The sequence below is a fragment of the Lepeophtheirus salmonis genome, chromosome 13 (assembly GCF_016086655.4).
Source record: "Lepeophtheirus salmonis chromosome 13, UVic_Lsal_1.4, whole genome shotgun sequence".
Classification (NCBI taxonomy): Eukaryota; Metazoa; Arthropoda; class Copepoda; order Siphonostomatoida; family Caligidae; genus Lepeophtheirus; species Lepeophtheirus salmonis.
In genome coordinates, this window is record NC_052143.2 from 9,974,740 (window position 1) to 9,994,870 (window position 20,131).

General features: G+C 30.5%; 1 protein-coding gene across 5 annotated transcripts; it reads left to right on the forward strand.

The window, feature by feature from the left end:
• Positions 1-13,603: 13,603 nt before the first annotated feature.
• Positions 13,604-19,916, forward strand: LOC121127567 (sorting nexin lst-4). Of its 5 annotated transcripts, none has more exons than XM_071893194.1 (11): positions 13,604-13,970; positions 14,830-14,991; positions 15,197-15,388; positions 15,769-16,059; positions 16,117-16,245; positions 16,302-16,416; positions 17,607-17,841; positions 17,921-18,102; positions 18,161-18,327; positions 18,389-18,595; positions 18,683-19,916. In XM_071893194.1, exons 1-11 carry the CDS (start codon positions 13,953-13,955, stop codon positions 18,728-18,730), a joined length of 1,746 nt encoding a protein of 581 aa, XP_071749295.1. In that variant the 5' UTR covers positions 13,604-13,952; the 3' UTR covers positions 18,731-19,916. The 5 variants fall into 5 exon arrangements, with proteins under 5 accessions (XP_071749295.1, XP_040578914.1, XP_071749296.1 ...); XM_040722980.2 differs by having other exon boundaries at positions 13,640-14,202; XM_071893195.1 differs by having other exon boundaries at positions 13,648-14,409; positions 15,197-15,448.
• Positions 19,917-20,131: the final 215 nt, after the last annotated feature.

Here is a 20,131-nt window from a genome sequence, read left to right on the forward strand (position 1 = left end):
ATAACAAAACTGAACTTCACAGGAAACTAAAGTCTCATAAAAATTTTAATTAATCTGTTTGATACGTTGAATAAATAAAGGATAAATAAAATTAAAATGTATCCATCTAAGTTTTACATAATTATGGTTGCTTTTAAAATATTAAACATCATCTTTTTAAAAATCAACCATGTATCATTACAAAGTTTAGAAGCATCTATATTTCTTAACAAAATTATTGTAACACCAAGTTTTAATGACAATTTATTTGGATGCATTCTAGATAGCTACGTAGAATTAGGAATTTTGGTTGGATAGTGTACTGTGTATCAACTTATTGATTCCTTCGTGCTAGAATTTCCTCTTCTCGTAATCATCTAATTTCATTGTAGTTCTGACAAAACTGAAACTTATCTTAAATTTCTACTCAATAAAAAAATTATTTTTATAATACGGTTTTTATTTTGTAAGACCGATCCAGACCAAATTTTTCTTTGAGAATAGTTCAAACCGAACTTCTTTAAATAACCGAATTAGTACAATGATATGATCTTTGAGTATTTTAATAATAATAATGAATAAGAAGTACTTTATTTTATTTTAATCAATAAAAGCACGCTTAGTTACAAAAAAGCAAATATGAAAGAAAATACCTTTTTGTGGGATCGGTAAAAATGAACATTCTCACGACTACCTTGTAGCAAGTCCAGTAAAGTTAGAGCTTGTAAATAAAAAGTACTAGAGATACCCTGCATTGGTCAGAATTATTACTTGATAGGCGTCAATGAACTTTGTTTTTAAAAACATATGGTTCGTGCTAAAGTCACTTTCATTTTTTTTAATATATATACTATTTCACCCGTCAAATTAAATGCAAGTAAGATTAAATATTCTCAAAATTGAATGTGGATTACATTTGTATTATTAGGCAAGTTATTGTCAATTTGTATCAACAAATTATTATTGTGAACCATTTGGGTATGTCTCAAATGTGACTTTAAGTAGAAAAAATGGACCGTCATAACAAAAGAAAAAGAGAAATCGACAGATTTTATTTGAATGAGGTTACTGGGGCCAATATAAGTCTCTCAAAACAAATAAAGTATAATTATAGCGAAAATTATTAGGTATCTTAGTTCTCCCTTCAAATGAAAAGCCTATAACTGTCTCGAATATATATTTAAAATATTGGGTTGTATGCAAGGTTAATAGAAATACAAGGTTATACCATCATGTAATCGGGTTTGCTAGAATTTGCAATTTGATGTATAGTACCGACCCGACTGCTGGACAAGACAATCAGATTTTGACTAAATGCACAACCAATCAATCATAGTCTATGATGTCATTATTGCTAGAATTTTCAATTTAATGTACTGGGTAAGAAAAACAAATTTTGACAAAACATCCAAACACTCATATATACTATGATGTCACTATTAAAAGTGTGGTGGAAGTAAAAAATCATTCGTACATGGGTTATGGTATAAACTTGTATTTCTATTAATGTTGGATTCTATAAATATTTGAGGTAAATAAATAAATAGTGATTTTCCCCTGTTCTTATTTTAAGTTCAATATTGTTTTGATGTTGAGGCACCACAAAGGTACTTATCTTTTCTTTTTTTTTAATATGAGGCGCTTAGCTTTCACAAACGGGTGGGGCACCCGTTTGTCAAACATGAGTCCTTCAAAGGCAGAGAGACAGACAAACTTTTATGATTTCGATATGGATAATATTAAAATTAAAGATAGAACCCTTGAAAGAGGTTTTCCCTAAAAGTATATATAGTTGCACTCAGGGGTCTCTGTTGGTTGAGGGCCCTGTTCATGATAAGTAATGCTTAATAGTCTCAACTTATATGATATGTTTGCTGAAATGGTATCAATCTCCCTGATAAAAGGGTACATCTGTAATTATAATTACTAAAGGGAGACTTTGGTGTAACCTCAACTATTGAACTGATTCGGGCTCCCTTATTGTTTTACAACCCAAAAAAAACAAAAAATAGCTCTATGTAATCTATCACTAAAATCAAATGTTATCAATTTAAAAAAAAGTTAATAAAATTCGTTGAATAAATTATCCTTTTGATCTATTTTACCATCAATAAACACTTGAATTAAATCAACCAAACAAAGTTTAAGGGTTCTCTTAAAATTAAGGTGTGTGTGTGTTTTTTTTTTAAAAATATGGTGGGGCCTTTGTTGGTTTGATTTATGCTTATGAATCTCTAAAAAATTACTTAGTATATATTCTTTTAATCATTAGTAATATAAATTAGAAACTGAATAAATATTCTGAGAAAAATCACTTCAGGGCAGGGTTGTCTTACATACTATTTACAAGCATCCCCATGAATGTGTTTGAATTTACACTACATTGACCACTTTGTCTTAAATTATATTCAAACATTAATTAAATATTTAGCACTAAAAATAAGAAATGAATGGGTATGTAGAAAATTGCACTCTTGCTAGTGTTGAGACTCGGCCCAGCACCGATTTATTTTTTCGGTGCAGTCTTAAGGGATTTTTTCTGAGCCGATTTTTCGGTCCAGACTGCAGTCTCAAATCGTTGACCGATTTTTTTTCGGCCTACCTTTATGGACCAATTTTTTTCGATCTCATAAATTATGAGAGACAATTTTTTTTTCTACATCAACTGTCATTTTTTTTTTTTTTAAATATCAAAAGTACCCGATAAGTTCTAGAACAAATACTGTATACATATAGGAGACGGCGATATCAAAATTAATCCGAGCTATCTCTGTTTAAACTTTGTATAACGTCATTGTATTTGAAAAAACATATGATGTCATGTTATAAACAATTTATCTTTAAAATCGGTCTTGACCGATTTTTATTGGGACCGAATTTTCCCTTTGGACCGAACTAGACCGAATTTTGGTATGATACCGGTCCAGGCCGAGCTTTTTGCCAAACTAATTCGATCGAACAAAAATATAACAACCTTAGACTGGTCTAGGGTTCCCTGAACAAAACCAAACACTTACTCTTACTTAACCCAGAATACCTATTTCCTACACGACCATTTCATAGTTGAGCGATTTGCAATTGGTGTGCTGTGAGATATTTCATAGAAACTAATAAATGTTCACACAAAATCAGGATCATAATTTTTTCATATATATTAATTTTATTTTAGGACCCCCCAACAAATAATAAAAAAAAGAAGTAATAATCTTGGGGAAAAAAATAAAAAATGAAAGCCGTTCATTTTTCCTTTCAATCTCCAAGCCTGTTATAAGGTAATTAAATACAATTACCACCGTTACGCAATAAAATAAAAATAGAAGGGGAAATGATTGAAATTCACTGTGAATGAAGTAAATATTTTCGTCGATCTTCCTTACATCCATCCAGGGAGCACTATATACATGTAGAGTGTATGCATTTTCAGGAAAAACATTGGTTGACATTAAAGATCCTCTTATGTATTTCAAAGTGGCTAAAAAACTCTTTGGTTTGAACTTGTGAGTAGATCACACTGATTATCATCAGTATATATATATATAATGCAGATTGTGTATGTCGGTCTTTTATGTGTTTCCACAACTCTGGAGCTAGGAGGCTGGAAGGTTGCATGGGTACGTCTTTTGAACCTGGTCAGGCTAAGAAGTGGTGCTGATTTTAGCGCAGGGGGAGGGGTAATATATGGAGGGCTTAATCTATACACAAGACACACACACACAAAAAAAAGGATCTCAAGGAGACAAAATAGGGTGTTTAAATATAAATCCAACAGTGACTGGCGTCATTAAAACCACCTATACAAATATGGACGTGTTCTAAATTTATTTAAAATCAAAAAAGTTATGAGCAAAATAAAAAATCGGTAAAAATTACACTTTTGTTTTTTTAGCTGCAAAGAAAAAATGCAAGAAGACGATGGAATATGGATTTGTAGATAAAATACAGTTTGTAGAAATTTGTTTGCATATAAATTTAAAACATAAAATTTATTTTTAAACTAAAATATCTGTCATTTAAAAGAATATTTTCTCTTTTTTTTCATCAAACGTCAAATTTCAATTTCTAAGAGAAATTGCCACAACATGATGCATTTTGGACATAAAAATTTGATACCTCAAAGTTAATACAATTGAGTATTTACAATTTACGGAGCATTTTAATCAATCATTTTTGTCATATTTGCAAACATGAACCAATTATCGACACATAATTTTTTCGACAACATTATTCTCCATAATTTTTTTGTTTTTGCAAGTATGAAAAAAATCTTGGTAAGTTTGTGATTCTTTGTACAATGTAAGTAAATCCTATTGCAAAATTTGTGCAAAACAGTTTTTTCAATTTTCTTCGCAAATTTTGATTTAGCAATTTTTATTTTCATGCATATATGTTGATATGTTCTTTGAAGTTTCTAAAAAATATATAATTCATAATTATACATTTCCTATAATATACATGCACTAAATTATTGGGATGGAAAATGGTTCCAAAAATGTTGAGCGGTTTGTCTTTATGAAGACTGAAAAAAAGACAGTTTTTTCCTGACAATCGAAAATTTCTCGATTCTTAATTAGAACCATAGTTTTTTCGGTTCCTTTCAGTTCCATATAATATGTATGTACAAGCGGGTACACGCTTTTACAATTTTTTTATTATCGCTCTCTTTCTCTTTTTTGTAAGTCAGTCGATTTACAAACACCTTATTGCGAGAATACCTCCTTTCTATAGTGAAACAATGTGGTATATTAATTATTAAAGTATTAAGTAATAATAAGGCACTGACAACAGTAACTTCAATAGTTAAAATGAGTATTTGCTCTACTTTCTCTATCTACATTTTTTTTTTCGATACTGTTCTTAATTTTGATAACCTTGAATCAATTTTTTATGTAGATACTCCAGTTTTTTATGCAATTATTTTGCAGTAGGTTATAAAACAACTTCATCCGCCTCATAGCCCACGTCATGGTATAGAAGAAATTCTATGAGCAACTGTCTCTTGAGTACCAATCTCTGAGATGTTCATCGTTTATACCATCTCACAATGCCCTGAACATTAAGGTAAATTAGATTTTTATTGCAAGGAATTGGAGACAGAGCACATTGTACCAAATAGAAGAGTTAACAGAATCTGAGTTTGTTTGAATGAGAAATAAACTTGCGACGAATTTTATAAAATTTATATACATATCATTATGTGTGTCTGTTAATTTTTGTTAAATTAGTTATTCATTACGATATATTATTATTGTTCTTAGGCTTTCACCGAGCGTTTTTCAGACGATTTGAAACTTGGAGACAAAATAGTGGCTATTTCAATAGATAATGCAAATAATGTTGTAGCAGCTGTCTAGGGATTCAAGTTAAAAAAAAGTGCAGTCAATAGAGTGCTTTGCACATTCATTGAATTTGATGATAGAATATACTTTCCTCCAAGTTCCGGCCGTATCAACATTGAAAAACGAAGTCTCAGATATCTTCACTACGACCAGAATGCCATCTATCGTACGATGAAGCACTGAAAAAGTAAATGTGAAACCGAAACGACTTATCCAGTGCGTAGAAAGCAGGTGGAAATCCTTCTACGAGATATGAGACTACTTCATTTAGCTGAAAAGTGGCGTTTCCGTCCAGCAAGTGGAAACTTCCTCACTAAAGTCAGCTGTATGGGCCAGCTTCCGAAGGACTGAGTCTCCAAGTGATCGACGAGTGTCAAATGCCAACATGGAGATGCAGTCCTTCCCATCCAAATGTTTGGATCCAGAACAGAACATCGTCAACTGGTGGTCTGTAAATGCCCAAAAATACAAATATTCATTCCATCTGATGTTAAAATACTTTTCTGATCAGGCTCCAATTGTGCCGTCAAAGAGCTTGTTTTCATCTACAGGATATGTGTTAAATAAAAGGGGAAGTCGGTTCAGCGAGGAAAATGCTGAGATATTAGTGGCTCTCCACTATAACCTCAAGATTCCTCTTCACAAAAATCCTGATGAATTATCAAATTGATCTAGTTCATTAATTTAATATGAATATATTATGTAATTGTATTGTCCGAGTATATGTATAGTGTGATGTATAATGATAACAAAAAGTCAAATAAAAAACTCACAAACATCTATGCACTTTTATTCAAGTAACATATACTATTATTTTGCTATAGTGAGAATAGGGTAATTCTGTAGTTTACAAAATAGCCCTCTTTTTCTTCTGTTGGACTAGAGAAGCCTCAGCGGTGGGTTTTAACTATTCTTTAGATCCTTGGTCTGAGGTGTATCTAGTGAATTAAATGGATCCCATGAACATTAGTGAATCCTTATTAGTGGTTTTTAATCATGCTATGGACCCACACCTATATCTTGCACAACCTGAGGGTCTGTATATATTCAGGGATGTTAACGATGTTCCTTGAAAGTATGTTGGGATGGATGACAATGCATATTGACACTCCATGAATTTACATGCAATCTTATTACAGATGAAATATTTTTCTATGTTAGGGACACAAATCTGAGCTGCACAGTAACTTATCTCAGTTTGATTAAAGAGGCACTAATAAGGAATGCTCCAAAGGAACAACCGGGATATTTAGAGCACAATCAACACTTACGACTAAGAATTTAGCAGATATGGGTACGGCTGTGAAGGAAGTCACAAACACTTCTATTTTACTGTCGAGGATCCATCTTCTTCTCCCATTGTCGCACCTTTGATTAAGAAGAGAACTAGTGGAGCTTTTTCGAAGTCCTCAACAACTGCAAAATTTAAAAAAGTTTGTTATTATCATTCAACATTTGGATTGAATGCAACTGTGTGCTCTGGTCATGATTGTCATTTTAATTCATTGATTCAAAAAGATTAACTTTTGTGGGTTTCTTTCATGCCTACTGTATGCACAAGATGAACAGAGGGATACTTATAACTTAACATTCAAAAGTTTGTAATATTGAACATTTTTGACCTTTTTAATTACTTAAACCTTTGAATTTGACCTTGTCTTTATTAAATTTTATATTTAGTGCCTTTATTATACCTACAAAATGACACTATTTTGAGTTATATACATAGATTTAAATAATATATGACCTGTCTGTATGCTAAAAAAAAACCCCTATAATTATCGTAGTCACACTGACAAGTTGAAGAATGTATCAAAGAAGAGTTGTCATGACGGTTCCTTAAATTAGCTGCGAGAAGCTATGAGATGAAGTTAATAAAAATAAATCCCACTGCGTATCGAGAAATGATGAAGGCAATAACTACAACGATGTCGATCTTCAATTCTACTCCGAGACCAACAAGGGCTTACACTTATAACTCTGCAACAAATCCTTTGTATTATTCTTCGTCTTTCACGTACTATTGATTACTTTATACTTATCTTTTCCCTCTTCAAGGATAAAATAAGAATGATAATAGCTTTGAAAGATAAAAATTCTTTTTCAGCTAGCAATTATTAAATTTTCCATTGTCATATTTTTTAAAGCTATAGTTATTTATCTCAATTTGTTCTAAAGTTATGGGCAAATATGCATTTTTAGCGGTGACCTAGACTTATGAATATTTAAATTTATATTTATTTTCCCGTATTTAATCTTGCAACTAAGTTTTGCTAAAATCATTCCCTAACTTTTTCCTGAATCCCACCAAAAAATGAACAAACGAACTGAGGCAAAACCATTGTTGGCGGAGGTAAATATATGATTTTATAAATAAAAAAATATATATTAAGAGAAACCAAAATATTTTATTTCAGCATTTATTATTTTTATAGGAAAATTCTTATCATACAAGATTTGGATAAAGATGAGATGTCCGTCGAATAATTTGAAAAGAAATCAACACCCCTCCCTCCAAAGAAAAATCCTGACGACGGAGCTAAACCTAGGTGTTTAGGACATATTACTTTGATTTAATATTCAAATATTACTGTTTATCACCCCGACAATTGGAAGAATGTTTAGGAGGAGAGCAACCTGGTGTCTGGTAAAATGATTATGGTAAAAAGGAGGTTGCGCACAAAAACGTTGGAGTAATATTATTGCGTGGTAATATCGTTGTGAGCAATATGATTGTGAGTAATTTCATTGCAAGTGAATATTATCCTGTGCAATTTCGTTGCAATGTATGTTATATTCAGACGAAAAAACTATTGAATGATAAAGAAACGTGCCAGGATAGAACCCTTTTAATACACCATGGCCCACAGTTGGTGTAGGTGAAATGCTGGGCCTCGAGGTAAGTTGAATTTATCCGCCACCGATACCTTGAGCATCAAGATACCCTTCTAATATCCCAAAATACAACCCTTCCCACAGGTTGTACAGGTGAAATGCTGGGCCCCAATGCAGTTTAAACTCCACAGACACCATTCATTTGAACAAGTATTCATTTTGGAAAGCTTCATTTCATCGTCGTTTATTTCAGTGATATTTTTACATAGTAAATATTATAGAATAAATTACGTCATTATTAAATGTCATCACTCATCACCCACTGGAAGCGTGTTCAAAATCAAATTAGAGAAGTCTGGAAGGGGCAATTGAGGCTCTTATCAGATTTAATCACAACTCTGTCAGCTTATTTAGCGGGCTGAATTTACAAAACAAATGGAGTAGGATGGCATTCAAACACTTCAATCTATGGGCCTCTTGGAGTAGGATCTTTTAAAAAAAAATGTGCATTCTCCGATCATTTTCGTTGTCCACTGTTGTGACAGTAAAACTTTAATTCATGAGCCAATTTTGACTTGATTTCTAACTGGACTACTTGTATTAACAGGTGCTGGAAGGGGTCTTTTTGGGTACTCTTTCCTCACTCTGCCAACCTTCATTGAATATAGAAATTCCAAAGGGCAGAATAAACTATAGATTCTCCCTATTATTAATTTGTTAAATATGCAAACTTTTGGATGATTCTCATTAAGAATATAGTTCGAAAACCTGTGAAAGATCTAGATAGATCTTTGTGGATTTTTTTAAATAATTTAGTAACTTTTTGAAAAATCTTGATTATTAGCAGATGATAGCTAAATTATTGTGCCAAATGATGATTTTCTATAATCGATTATGTGGATTGGTTACTTAGAAGTTACGAATAAAAGTTTGGAGTAAAATAAATAGACACACTTATTCCGAATTAGCTATTAAAAAAATGCTTTAACCATGAAATGTTTTTTTATTAACTAATTAACTATTTAGCGCTTCTGGGAATGCAACATCAATATCAACGAATATCTACTCACACATACTAACATGGTTGTTTCAGTTTGACACATTCTTGTTTAATACTATATTAACTAGGGGTTTGGTTATTATGTTTCATGTGTACAACAAAAAATCAATTTAATCGTTAAAAGTCTAATATTAATCACTAATAGCTGATAAGTCACATTTACTTGCTTCCACAAAGCCCCCTCCCCCTTTCAAGGGGACGACTCGGGAGATTTATTTTCTACTTTTTTGTTATTATATATTAAAATAAGTTTAAACAAATTCAATTTTCAAATTATACATTTATTTCTATATTTATCGCGCATCCACCTAAAAAATCAAGAATAGGCATATTATTTATATTTTAAATTAAATTTTGGGTTTCATCATTTATCTCCTTGCATTTTTTGGGGGTCAAAGGAACTGATCCTAATATAATTTGTTGTAAGACAACTTCTTATAAGCCAATTTTCTTTATGATGGTATAGAGAAGCTTCCAAAGAGAAGGGTTCTGGCTCAGCATGGAAGACTGGAAAGCCATATGCAAAGACTTTAAGGAGTTATTTGTTCAAGGTAAACCTTTTTCCGTTCTTTTATTCATATTCCATAAAGCTGGTCGATATCTTGGCTCTATTCTTGTTCTTCCCATATATCTACCGATTTAATTATCTTCAAAATAATCGGCAATGACTCTGAGATCCTCAGGAAATGTCTTTGTCAGGATCTCAAAAGTATTTATAATTATATCAGGAGGTAGGAAAGGTAACGCAATAAAACTCTTTATTTTAGTTAGTTTATCCTCGTTTTCGACATAAATTTGTCGTAGCCCTGACTCTTGAACTTGTTCCAGAAGCACTGACCCAAAGGAAAAAAACATCCAACAACTTTAGTCAAAGGTAAATCATCCTTAGTTGTAGATATAGTGTTTACTTCAAAATCAGCTAATACACTGATGGGATTAAATGTAACTCCATATGTGTTCCCCATTAATCCATCCTAAAATCTACTGTATGTCTCACGACTTTTGTTTGAAAGAAGTGCATATATACATGGAATTACTGTATTCATGACAATTATGTTTATCGTTAATAATTGATAAATATAATAGGACTAATTTTAAAAGTTAAATTTACAAATCAATGAGGGTATCTGCTCATTATTTCTACACTCTTTTTAGTTCAATAAATAATTATTATATTTTCATCCATTGATCCAGAATCAAACAGTAAAATTGATTCTCCTAAGTTTGTAACTCTAAGTTTGGCTGGTGTTTCAAATCCACACCTACATCTGACGATGGAGGAGTGTAATTATCTTTCCTTATTCGTCTTATGGAATGCACTAAATTTATCACTTTTCCTAATGATATATTTTTTTTAATATTAAAGACCCAAAATATAATCCTTCGGACGCCCCTGATAAGGAAAATCATTCAATTATTCTACATTTGATGAATAATTAGAAATATTACTTTACCAAAATTTGATAGACATTGGAATATAGTATTTTAAATGTATTCAGCCTCGTCAAGACACAACAGTTTCCATTCTGGCACGTTTCTTCATCATTCTATAGTTTTTTCGTCCGAATTTTTCAGAAAAATTTCAAAATTTTCACAGATAAATATTTTTTTTTGAAAAAAAATTGAAAAATTTAATTAAATTTCAAATATTAAATTTTCTATTTCGAATCAAAAATTCCTTAATTTCTCCTGCGGACGCTTCTGTACGTTATTATACGTTTAAAAAATGATATTGCCATTACATTACAAATGATCATATTGCATCATTGTAGGTATGCAATATATTGTTTTCACGTGACTTCACCATCGTTGAAGTAAGAGGCCTAAAACAAACAAGTTTTATAATAATTTAATCCATTTTTTTAAAATTATTAATATTAGAAAAATCCTTAACTATTGGATAATTAAATGGGGCTAACTTCACTGTCTATCAAAAATCTATCCTTCTTTTGCCCAGTTTTATTACATATCCCACCCTAAAATGTATTGCATCGTTATACAGTCTTATTTACAGATTGTAGATACAAAATGAACTATTATTATGAATATTTTTCTCTAATTATCCTACTTTTTTCATCTTTTATCGATCCAAAACCAAATTAATTGTACACATCTAGCCATTTCATAAGGATATTCATTACTTTGAGCTAATTCAATTATCATAATTTTTCATGAGCATCAGGTAGTATTCAATGTTGATGTGATGGTCGTTTTTATTCATAAAGTCATTTGAAGGAGTTTCATCAAATTATATTGGAAATTTGTGTATTTTATGTACTAAAAATATCAACCCAAAATGGCGTCGCCTTCAATTATGATGCAATTTATGACGTCAGTGAATACGTTTTACTTACAAAAAGTGTATGTAGATCATGATTCATGTTTACTGAGATAAAAATATGTCCTTCAGGTATGCTAAAAAACAACCAAGAATCAACATGGTAATTACAACAACTTAAAGGATTTTTTGGAGTTGGGCTGCTTAGTTATTAAACAATTTAATTGGATTAGATCCAGGCAGCAAAGGGATTAAGGAAATAAACACAAATCCCACTCCATATCTTACAAGGACATAGATAGGAGTTAACCCAATGTATATTCTCGATTCTTTTCTGAGTCCAAGAAGGACCGATAATTCCCAACAAATCCACAGTGTTACTCTGTGTCTTTCCCTTACTAGGGATTACTTTAAACTTGGATATTCTCTTTTCAAGATTAAAATAATAATGATGATAGATTCCATAAATAGAAAAAAACTTTTCCCGGTTGCAACTACCAAAAGTTTCGCACTTGTTCTAGCTCATATTTTATAAAACTCTAATAATTTAAATGGCAAAACTACTATCAATTTTTTTTAAAGATAATTAACCTTTAAAGTCAAAGTATCTAGCTGTATGACGGTGAGACCTGGCTATATGACACAATTCTGTGTTAAGGATGTATTTTTATTATTGGAATTTCAATGTCTGATAAGAGAAAAATATTAAAGTGGATGACAGCTATGAAGCACATAAAACATTCATTAACATAACATCATTAAAAAGAAGAGTTAATGAGAGAGCGAGCGCGTGCCGAGTGTGTAGTGGAGCAGATTGAGCGACAATAGAAGTCACTTAAACGAATAAGCAATACGCTCTTTTCTTGTGTTTGACGGGAATGCAAAATAGTGTTATCATATTTATAAAGTAAATGCAGTCAATTGAAATTTTAAAACCTCATCTTTCTCATTTAGAAAAGTAATTTCTTTTTTTAAAAGTTTATCAATTTTCATTTCAATGACATAGAGTATGTATTATATATATTTAATTAGATGTAATTGTTATAATGAAACACATACATTATGTACAATAAACACTATTACACAATAGCTATCCAGCCCAATTTTTGGAAATGAGCGAGAGCAAATCCCTTTCGTATCAAACTATCATGGTTTCAAAAATAGTCATGCAGTAATAATCAGTAACTTATCACTTGTTTAAATCAAATTCCAACAAAATTCTTCAATATCTCAAAATTGTTTTTCTAAAGTTAACAGACGATTTTATGCAAAAATTGTTGAAAATATTATTCAACTGCTTATTTTTTCCCAAAAGTTTGCTTATATTGTGATTTTAAAGCGTAAATGTGTTACGTCATGGACATATTTGAGCCAATATAGGCTTTGTATCCAAATTTCTGGGATGTTTGTAGATACATAATGATTTTAACTATACTTTAAAACCTTAATTTGTTTTATTAAATATACATTGGCCCCGATATGGCCTTTCAAATAAAATCTTATAAATTTATCATTCTGTTGTTGTAATTATCAATTTTGGATACTTTAAGTATAATTTGCAGCACACCCAAAGAATAAATAAGATTATTTTGTAGATAGACATGGATGATAATAGGTAGTAGAATAGGCTCAATTTTGGGGTAAATCATTCTAGCTAGCTTTTGTGTTGTCGGGCTAAATATTTTACATCATAAATATATATATTATGTGTTCTATTACAAAATAGGGGAAAATTAAAAGTTTATAATACTAATATTATACGTCATTGAAATGATAATTGTTTAATAGTTAAAATTTATTTTAAAAAAATGTAATTATTTTTTTGAAATGGTAAGGTTTTAAAGTTTTGATAAAATTATTTTGCATTCCCGTCAAACACAAAAAAGAGCGCGTTCCATATTCATTTCTGTGTTCCTTGTCCTGAGTGTATGTATGTTGAATAAATAATAATAAAAAGAGAGGGAAAAACAAGGCGCATAAACTAGAGAAGGGAAGAAAAAGAAGCTGCTGCTGCTACATAACATAAGAGGACGGAGGCGGACAAGGAAAGAAAGAAAGAGAAGGAGCAAATGAAAAGTGTCTTTGGCTCAGCTAAAAAGTAAAAAAAAAAAATATATAGAATAATATTCTCTTAAATTCCCTTTGGCTTTTATATAAGTAATAAATAGAATACTTCAAGGTGAATAATCCTGGCTGAAACTCTCTGAACTTGAGGACATCCCATTTCTTGTTATATATGAAACGGAGTGTTTTCTTTTTGCCTCTTGTATGAACAAGTTGCTTCTCTTCTGCCTTGGAGACGACTCAGACTAAGAGCGAGAGGATTCCAAGGGAAATAAGTTGAAGTTATCATTACTTTTTGGATTCCAGCCGAATTGGAATTGAGACGTGAGAGAAGGAGTGAGTGAATGAGTGAGTGAGTGCTCACTGCTGACTACTCAAAGAACAAGAAGCAAGAAGGAGAATGCCTTTTACGTTTAAGGTATGTACGTTATGAATGAATACGTGAAATAATTAAGAGAAGCTCAAAATGGAGAAGTTGAAATGGAATTCACTCTCAACTCAACTCCCTTCATCTTCTCTTTTTCTTTCTACAACTTCCAACGACACGATCTTAACGCATAAATATGAGTTTACTTGATTTACCCATTGAAGAATCTTTCCCAACTCTACTTGAACCTTTTAGTACCTTGACAGAATCATCCACCTTCAAGGTACAACTCGTCTACTATTTTCTTCTTCACACTCATCTATTCATATTCGTACACTCATTTCTGATACTCCTCATCATCATTCCTAGCAAAAAAAACAAAAAAAACATGTGTGTTTCACGAATGAATTGGTAACAACTCCACATCCGATTCTTTCATTCTTAGAATAAATATCTGAAAAACAAACACGGATTGAGATATTTCATTGGAGCAAGTTTACAGTCTTTTTAATTCCCTATTTTCTATACTATGCACATATATCCTTCATAAGTTGTTGGATCGCTCTAGTATTACTCTTTTTTTAAAACTGTATATTTGTTAGATTTTCAATCCTTCCAAATAAATCAGTCCAACACATAGTCATTATTTGAAAAAAAATGGAGTTAGATATTTATTGACCTAATTTGCTATTAGAGGTTATGATTTTGTTGTTCCTCCCCCAAGAACTCGTTTATTTTTTGTTAAAAAAATGTGTTGTAGGTACTTGAGTTGCTAAAAAAATAGTAATCGTGTTAATTGTAATCTTGATGCAATACTCCTAAACTTAAAACTATTCATATCTAGGTTTTTTTAGAAGAAAAAAACCATTCAATGATTTCTAATTTCTTTATTATTAATTTTTATTTTTAGGTAAAAGTACTCTATGATTTTCAAGGAGAAACAAATAGTGGAGAATTGTCTATAACCACTGGTGAAACTCTTACTATTACACGAACTGATGTTGGTGAAGGATGGTGGGAGGGTGCAAACTCTACTGGAGCATCTGGCCTTTTCCCTGAAGCTTATGTGGAAGTAAGACATTGATTTATTTATCTTGATTAATTAAAAAATGTTAAATTTATAATTATCAACAAAAATGAATAATTCCGTATTTATTGCTGCATTTTTAAAAAAATGTACTACTTAAAATAAATAATTTTGAATTTCAATATTCAATTCTATTTGTAATATTGAACTTACATATTATATGAAGGAAATAATTAATTAATATTTGCAGCGTATTACCGCAGTGGATGATATAGGACCGAGCGTAGCCCCACCTCCCTTACCTCCAGACTACGATGTCCATGACCCAAATTCGGGAGGAGGGGGAGGAGGTTGGAAAAAACCTGATGATGATTGGGGTAATCAAGTGTGGGGAATGCCGTCATCGACAGAGGAGACTTCGAAAGGGAATGATGATTATCAGGCAGGTTCAGCTATTGCCGATGCTTCTCCAAATGATAAACTAACTTCTAGAACTAACCAGGTGACGGGATTTGATGTCAACGACTTAAGGCCAGTTTTAACCTTTTTATTCCATTATGATATGAATAATTATAATTGGTAGTCTTAATTCTTTTGACTGTCTATTGTTGCTTGACATTAACTTTCTGTTAGATTATTCTTCATAATATTAACGTTGATTAACCCTTGATAAACTGCTGAATTAAATATGAAAAAAAAAAAAAAAAAAAAAAAATGATGAAGTTGTTTTTGTTGAAATAAAAAATATTTTCATCCATGAAATTTATCGATTGCAACTGAGGGAAAATTATTTTAATTCAAACTTCTTTTTAATGTAATTAGGGTTATGATCAAGATGAGTGGGACAGTGATTTCGATGATCCTTCGGAAATGCCACCACCAACTACTAATCCTAGTCAAGGAGGAAGGAATTCGGCGCAAAATCTGGGAGTAACAAAAAATGGCAATGTTGGAGGTTCCAATAGTGATTTGAGTTTAAATAATAAAAAAGGCCCTGTAGTTAGTTTTACAAGTTTTAATCGTTTCTCATTTTTTGTCAAGTCTGGTACTGAGAATTACATTCTTGGGAAAAGTAATTTAAAAGTAGACGATTCTGAGTTAGTATCTGTTGTTGTAAGTATATGATGTACCTAAGATTATGTTTATGAATAAATATAATTTATATTATAGGACATTGGAGATCATCAATTCTGCTGGAACAATCAGAATCAACCATTCAACTGTGCCATTGCTTCTCCAAAGAAAGAGTCTAAACTTCATGGCCTTAAAAGTTTCATTGCATATCGTATAACTCCTAGCGTAAGACTTTTATTAATTGTATAAGCTTTAACCCCAATGTTAATTGAAAAAAATAGTTTAGTGGTATTCCAGTTTCCAGGAGATATAAACACTTTGATTGGTTGCATGAGCGACTCACCGAGAAATTTGCAATTATACCTATACCTCCACTTCCTGATAAGCAAATCCAAGGTACTTGTAGCAATAAATTATTATCATTTGATTTGAATATTCTTTTCGGTTGATAGTTGTGTTTATTATTCCTCATTTAAATAACGAATGACTGTATTGCTCAATATCTTGCACTATTGCAATTCCTTCTTCGATGCATAGAGAAATCATGTGTAATCAAATGTTATTTTTATGAATTTACATGCATGTTTTGCGTCAACATAAAAAAAATCTTAAACAAAACTCAAGAAAAGGAGAAAGTTGAATTATGCCCAGATAGGATCTTTCAAATAAAGGTCCTATAAATTTATCATTCTGTTGTTGTGACGATCAATTTTGGGTACTTTGAGTGCAATTATTGACGCACTCAAGGGTTATGCAGAATATTTTTTTTATAAAAATTAAGTGTAATCCACACTCCATTTTGAAAAAAAAATATTCTATTTTGTTTTGTGTTGACAGGCCACATATGTAAATATACAATCCAAATTAGTTACAAGTGTTCTAAATGCCGATCCTTCTGTATTTTTTTTTCTATTTCATCTGCGTATGAAGGAGGTGAGTTTTCACAGATGAAATGCATAACATGATCAATTTCATCTTTTTAAGTTTAAGAAATACAGTTACACTTATTTGTAGACATTTTTTGTTTTGTAAGCCTGAGTTCTTAGCTTCATTATTTATTTTCGTAATAGAGTACATGATTAATAATTCATTAAAAAAATTATTTATGACATTAATTTTGAGATTGAGTAAATATAAATATTGCCAAATATTTCACGAATGTTTTCGAGTGTATTCTACATATATTGAGTTTCAATAAACTTGATATTCCAATATTTTCGTACAATACAAATTTTTATCTTTCTTTAACAATCTTTTACGAGTCTTTCAATTTCTAATGTTTCTTAGTTTCATCTGTATTTGTTTCTAATTTATTATGATTTTAGTTATATATATTCAAAACATTTAAATTTGCATGCTTAATACATATTTAAATCAGTCTTTTGAAAAATGTAGTTTATTCTGGTCTCTTGCATCTTTTCTATAATGATCCTTAAAAATAGTAAATATGATATCTTAACATATTATCATGTTGTCTAGTATAAAATTACTTTTATCATTCAATCAAATATTCATTCTAAATCAGCATAGTTTATTTTTATATGGATCATTAATTAATTATTCGATCCTATATTTTTAAATTGCAGGACGCTACGAGGATGAATTTATCGATCATCGTATGATCCAATTACAGTCTTTTGTCAACCGTGTTTGTCGACACCCTATTTTATCCCAGTCTAAAGTTTGGCAACACTTTTTAACATGTACTGATGACAAAAAGTGGAAAACTGGGAAAAGAACAGCTGAGAGGGATCCCCTTGTTGGTGGCAATTTCCTTTTATCTGTTGTCACTCCAGAATTTCCTATTGATTCAGATTTCCTGTAAGTTTCATTAGAGATACATATACAAATATCGATGACTTGATTAAACAATCTTAATATTTTTTCTACTGTTTTTAAGGGACCGACAAGTTGAATATTTTACAAAGTTTTCATCGTATTTTGATTCGGCTGTGAAAAATATGCATAAAGTTGCAATTGATCAGTCACAAAAGTCTCAGAATCTTTACAAGCGAGAATTTCAAACAATTGGAAAGGCATTTATTCAACTTGGACAAGCAATGGAGCAGGATCCAACCACAAGTAATGCATATAATTTATTATGAAGGGCTTCTTCTACTTTGTATTTAAAAAAAAATAGATTCAACAGGATTAAATAATGCCATCACGTGTACAGGGGAGACTTATGAAGAAATTGCAAATTTACTCGGTGAGCAACCCAGAAATGATTGGGATCATTTAAGCTTTACGATGTATGATTATAAGGGAATGCTAATGGGGTGGCCAGGAATTTTGCAAATGCATTCGGTAACGTATATTATATTTTTATATTTCATACTTCGTTATTTATTATTATCTATGCTTTAAGGGTGCTATGGGAAAACGCAAGGAATTTGAGAAACTTCAGAGTGAAGGAAAAGTCTCCAATAATGAAGTCAATGAAATCGTTTCCAGAACTGATGTATTATCTTACTCATTATTGGCTGAAATAAACACTTTTCATCAACAAAGAATTAAAGATATTAAAATTGCTCACCAAAAATTCTTGCAGGAACAAATCACATATTATAAGCAAGTAAGACATACATTCAAAGAAATATCACATTAGTATATATATACGGATATCTAAGACATGACCATTTTCTATTTTGATTATTTCTAGGTCACTGGGAAACTTGAAGCTGCTCTTCAAGAATATGATAATTGTTAGAAAGAAAAATAATTATTGTTTTATTATAATATTTAGGAACATTCCACTCACAGTTTTACTTCTACACTATATCTATTTCTAAATCTGATAAGGGATCCATTTTGATTTTTTTAATGTATTAAAGAGGTTAAAGGACTACTTGTTAATAATTAGAGCTTGTAATTTTTTTAAAATTACCCTTTCCTCATATGAGAGTCTCTTTTGGCTTTAGTTAATGAACTAAACCTGTCTCCCCTGAGATTTTGTCAAATTATGTAATAATATGCATTAGTTTAGGAGTACTTCATTGATTGAATTGAAACGGCCTGCAGCAATGTGCCTTGTACTTATCCGTGCACTTTAATTAATTCAAATTACATTTTATAAATTTTAATTGATTCAATCATAAACATTTTTATCATTAATCACAATGAAGTTACTCATTCATTTCGCTGAATTTGAGATAGTTAAACCACAACTTTTATCTATAATAATTATTATAATTACTCTTAGTTATTGAATACTCATATTTTTGTAAGAGCCATTTCCGAGTAATTAAAATATTTATTTAGCTATTTATTGATAACATATTTGGTTTAATTTATTACGCCCATCATAATTTGAATGATTATTGTATATACATAGCTATGATATATTAGTTTGATAATTTGAACCTTTCAAGCAGCTTCCACACCAACAGTAATAACTATTTTTAATTTATTTTTATTTTAAATCAAAGTTACATATAGTCACGAACGAATACATATAACGAATATCTGACCTCTTATGTTATGACCCTTTTAGAATTTTATTTTTGCAATCCTCTCAAAATAGATTTTTTTTGTAATGCTTTGTGTAATTTATTTCACTGTTTTTAAAGAATATTTTAATTTCAAAATTTATTAACTTTATTTTTGATTCTAAATTTAAAAGATAGCTGTGTCATTTAAACAAAATTACACATAAAATCAGTAGGTATTTAATAATGTATAAAAAAAATTATTAAAATTATTCATTTTGATCTACTAATTGGAGACCTGTACAAGGTATTTTATGTGTGGTGGATTACTTAATTGATATATTAATTATGATAATATTGAATTAAAGTGATTAAATTGAATTATATCTCTAACTTATGTCTTTTTATCTCATCAATGCTAATGACTGATCAGAGTATTCAATAAATACATTTAAATATTTTCTCAAAGATTATTTTTAAGCTAATTTCATCATGTGTCTGTTCAGTATGACGAGAATGCATTTTTCAGTTTTGTATAAATAGGTATTTTTCTATCAAGGATTAATTGGGTTTAATTTAATTCCGACACACCTTATTAATTTTTTTAGGATGATAATTTATAAAACCTTCTCAAAGTTAAAGTAAATGGAACTTAACTTTTTTGAAAATTAAAAACATGTGAT

Coding starts and splice junctions, on each gene's coding strand:
- LOC121127567 (XM_040722979.2), top strand. CDS start 14,116: ATGAGTTTACTTGATTTACCCATTGAAGAATCTTTCCCAACTCTACTT. Junction 16,417..17,606: donor TCCTGATAAGCAAATCCAAG/GTACTTGTAGCA, acceptor TTTAAATTGCAG/GACGCTACGAGGATGAATTT. Junction 17,842..17,920: donor CCTATTGATTCAGATTTCCT/GTAAGTTTCATT, acceptor ACTGTTTTTAAG/GGACCGACAAGTTGAATATT.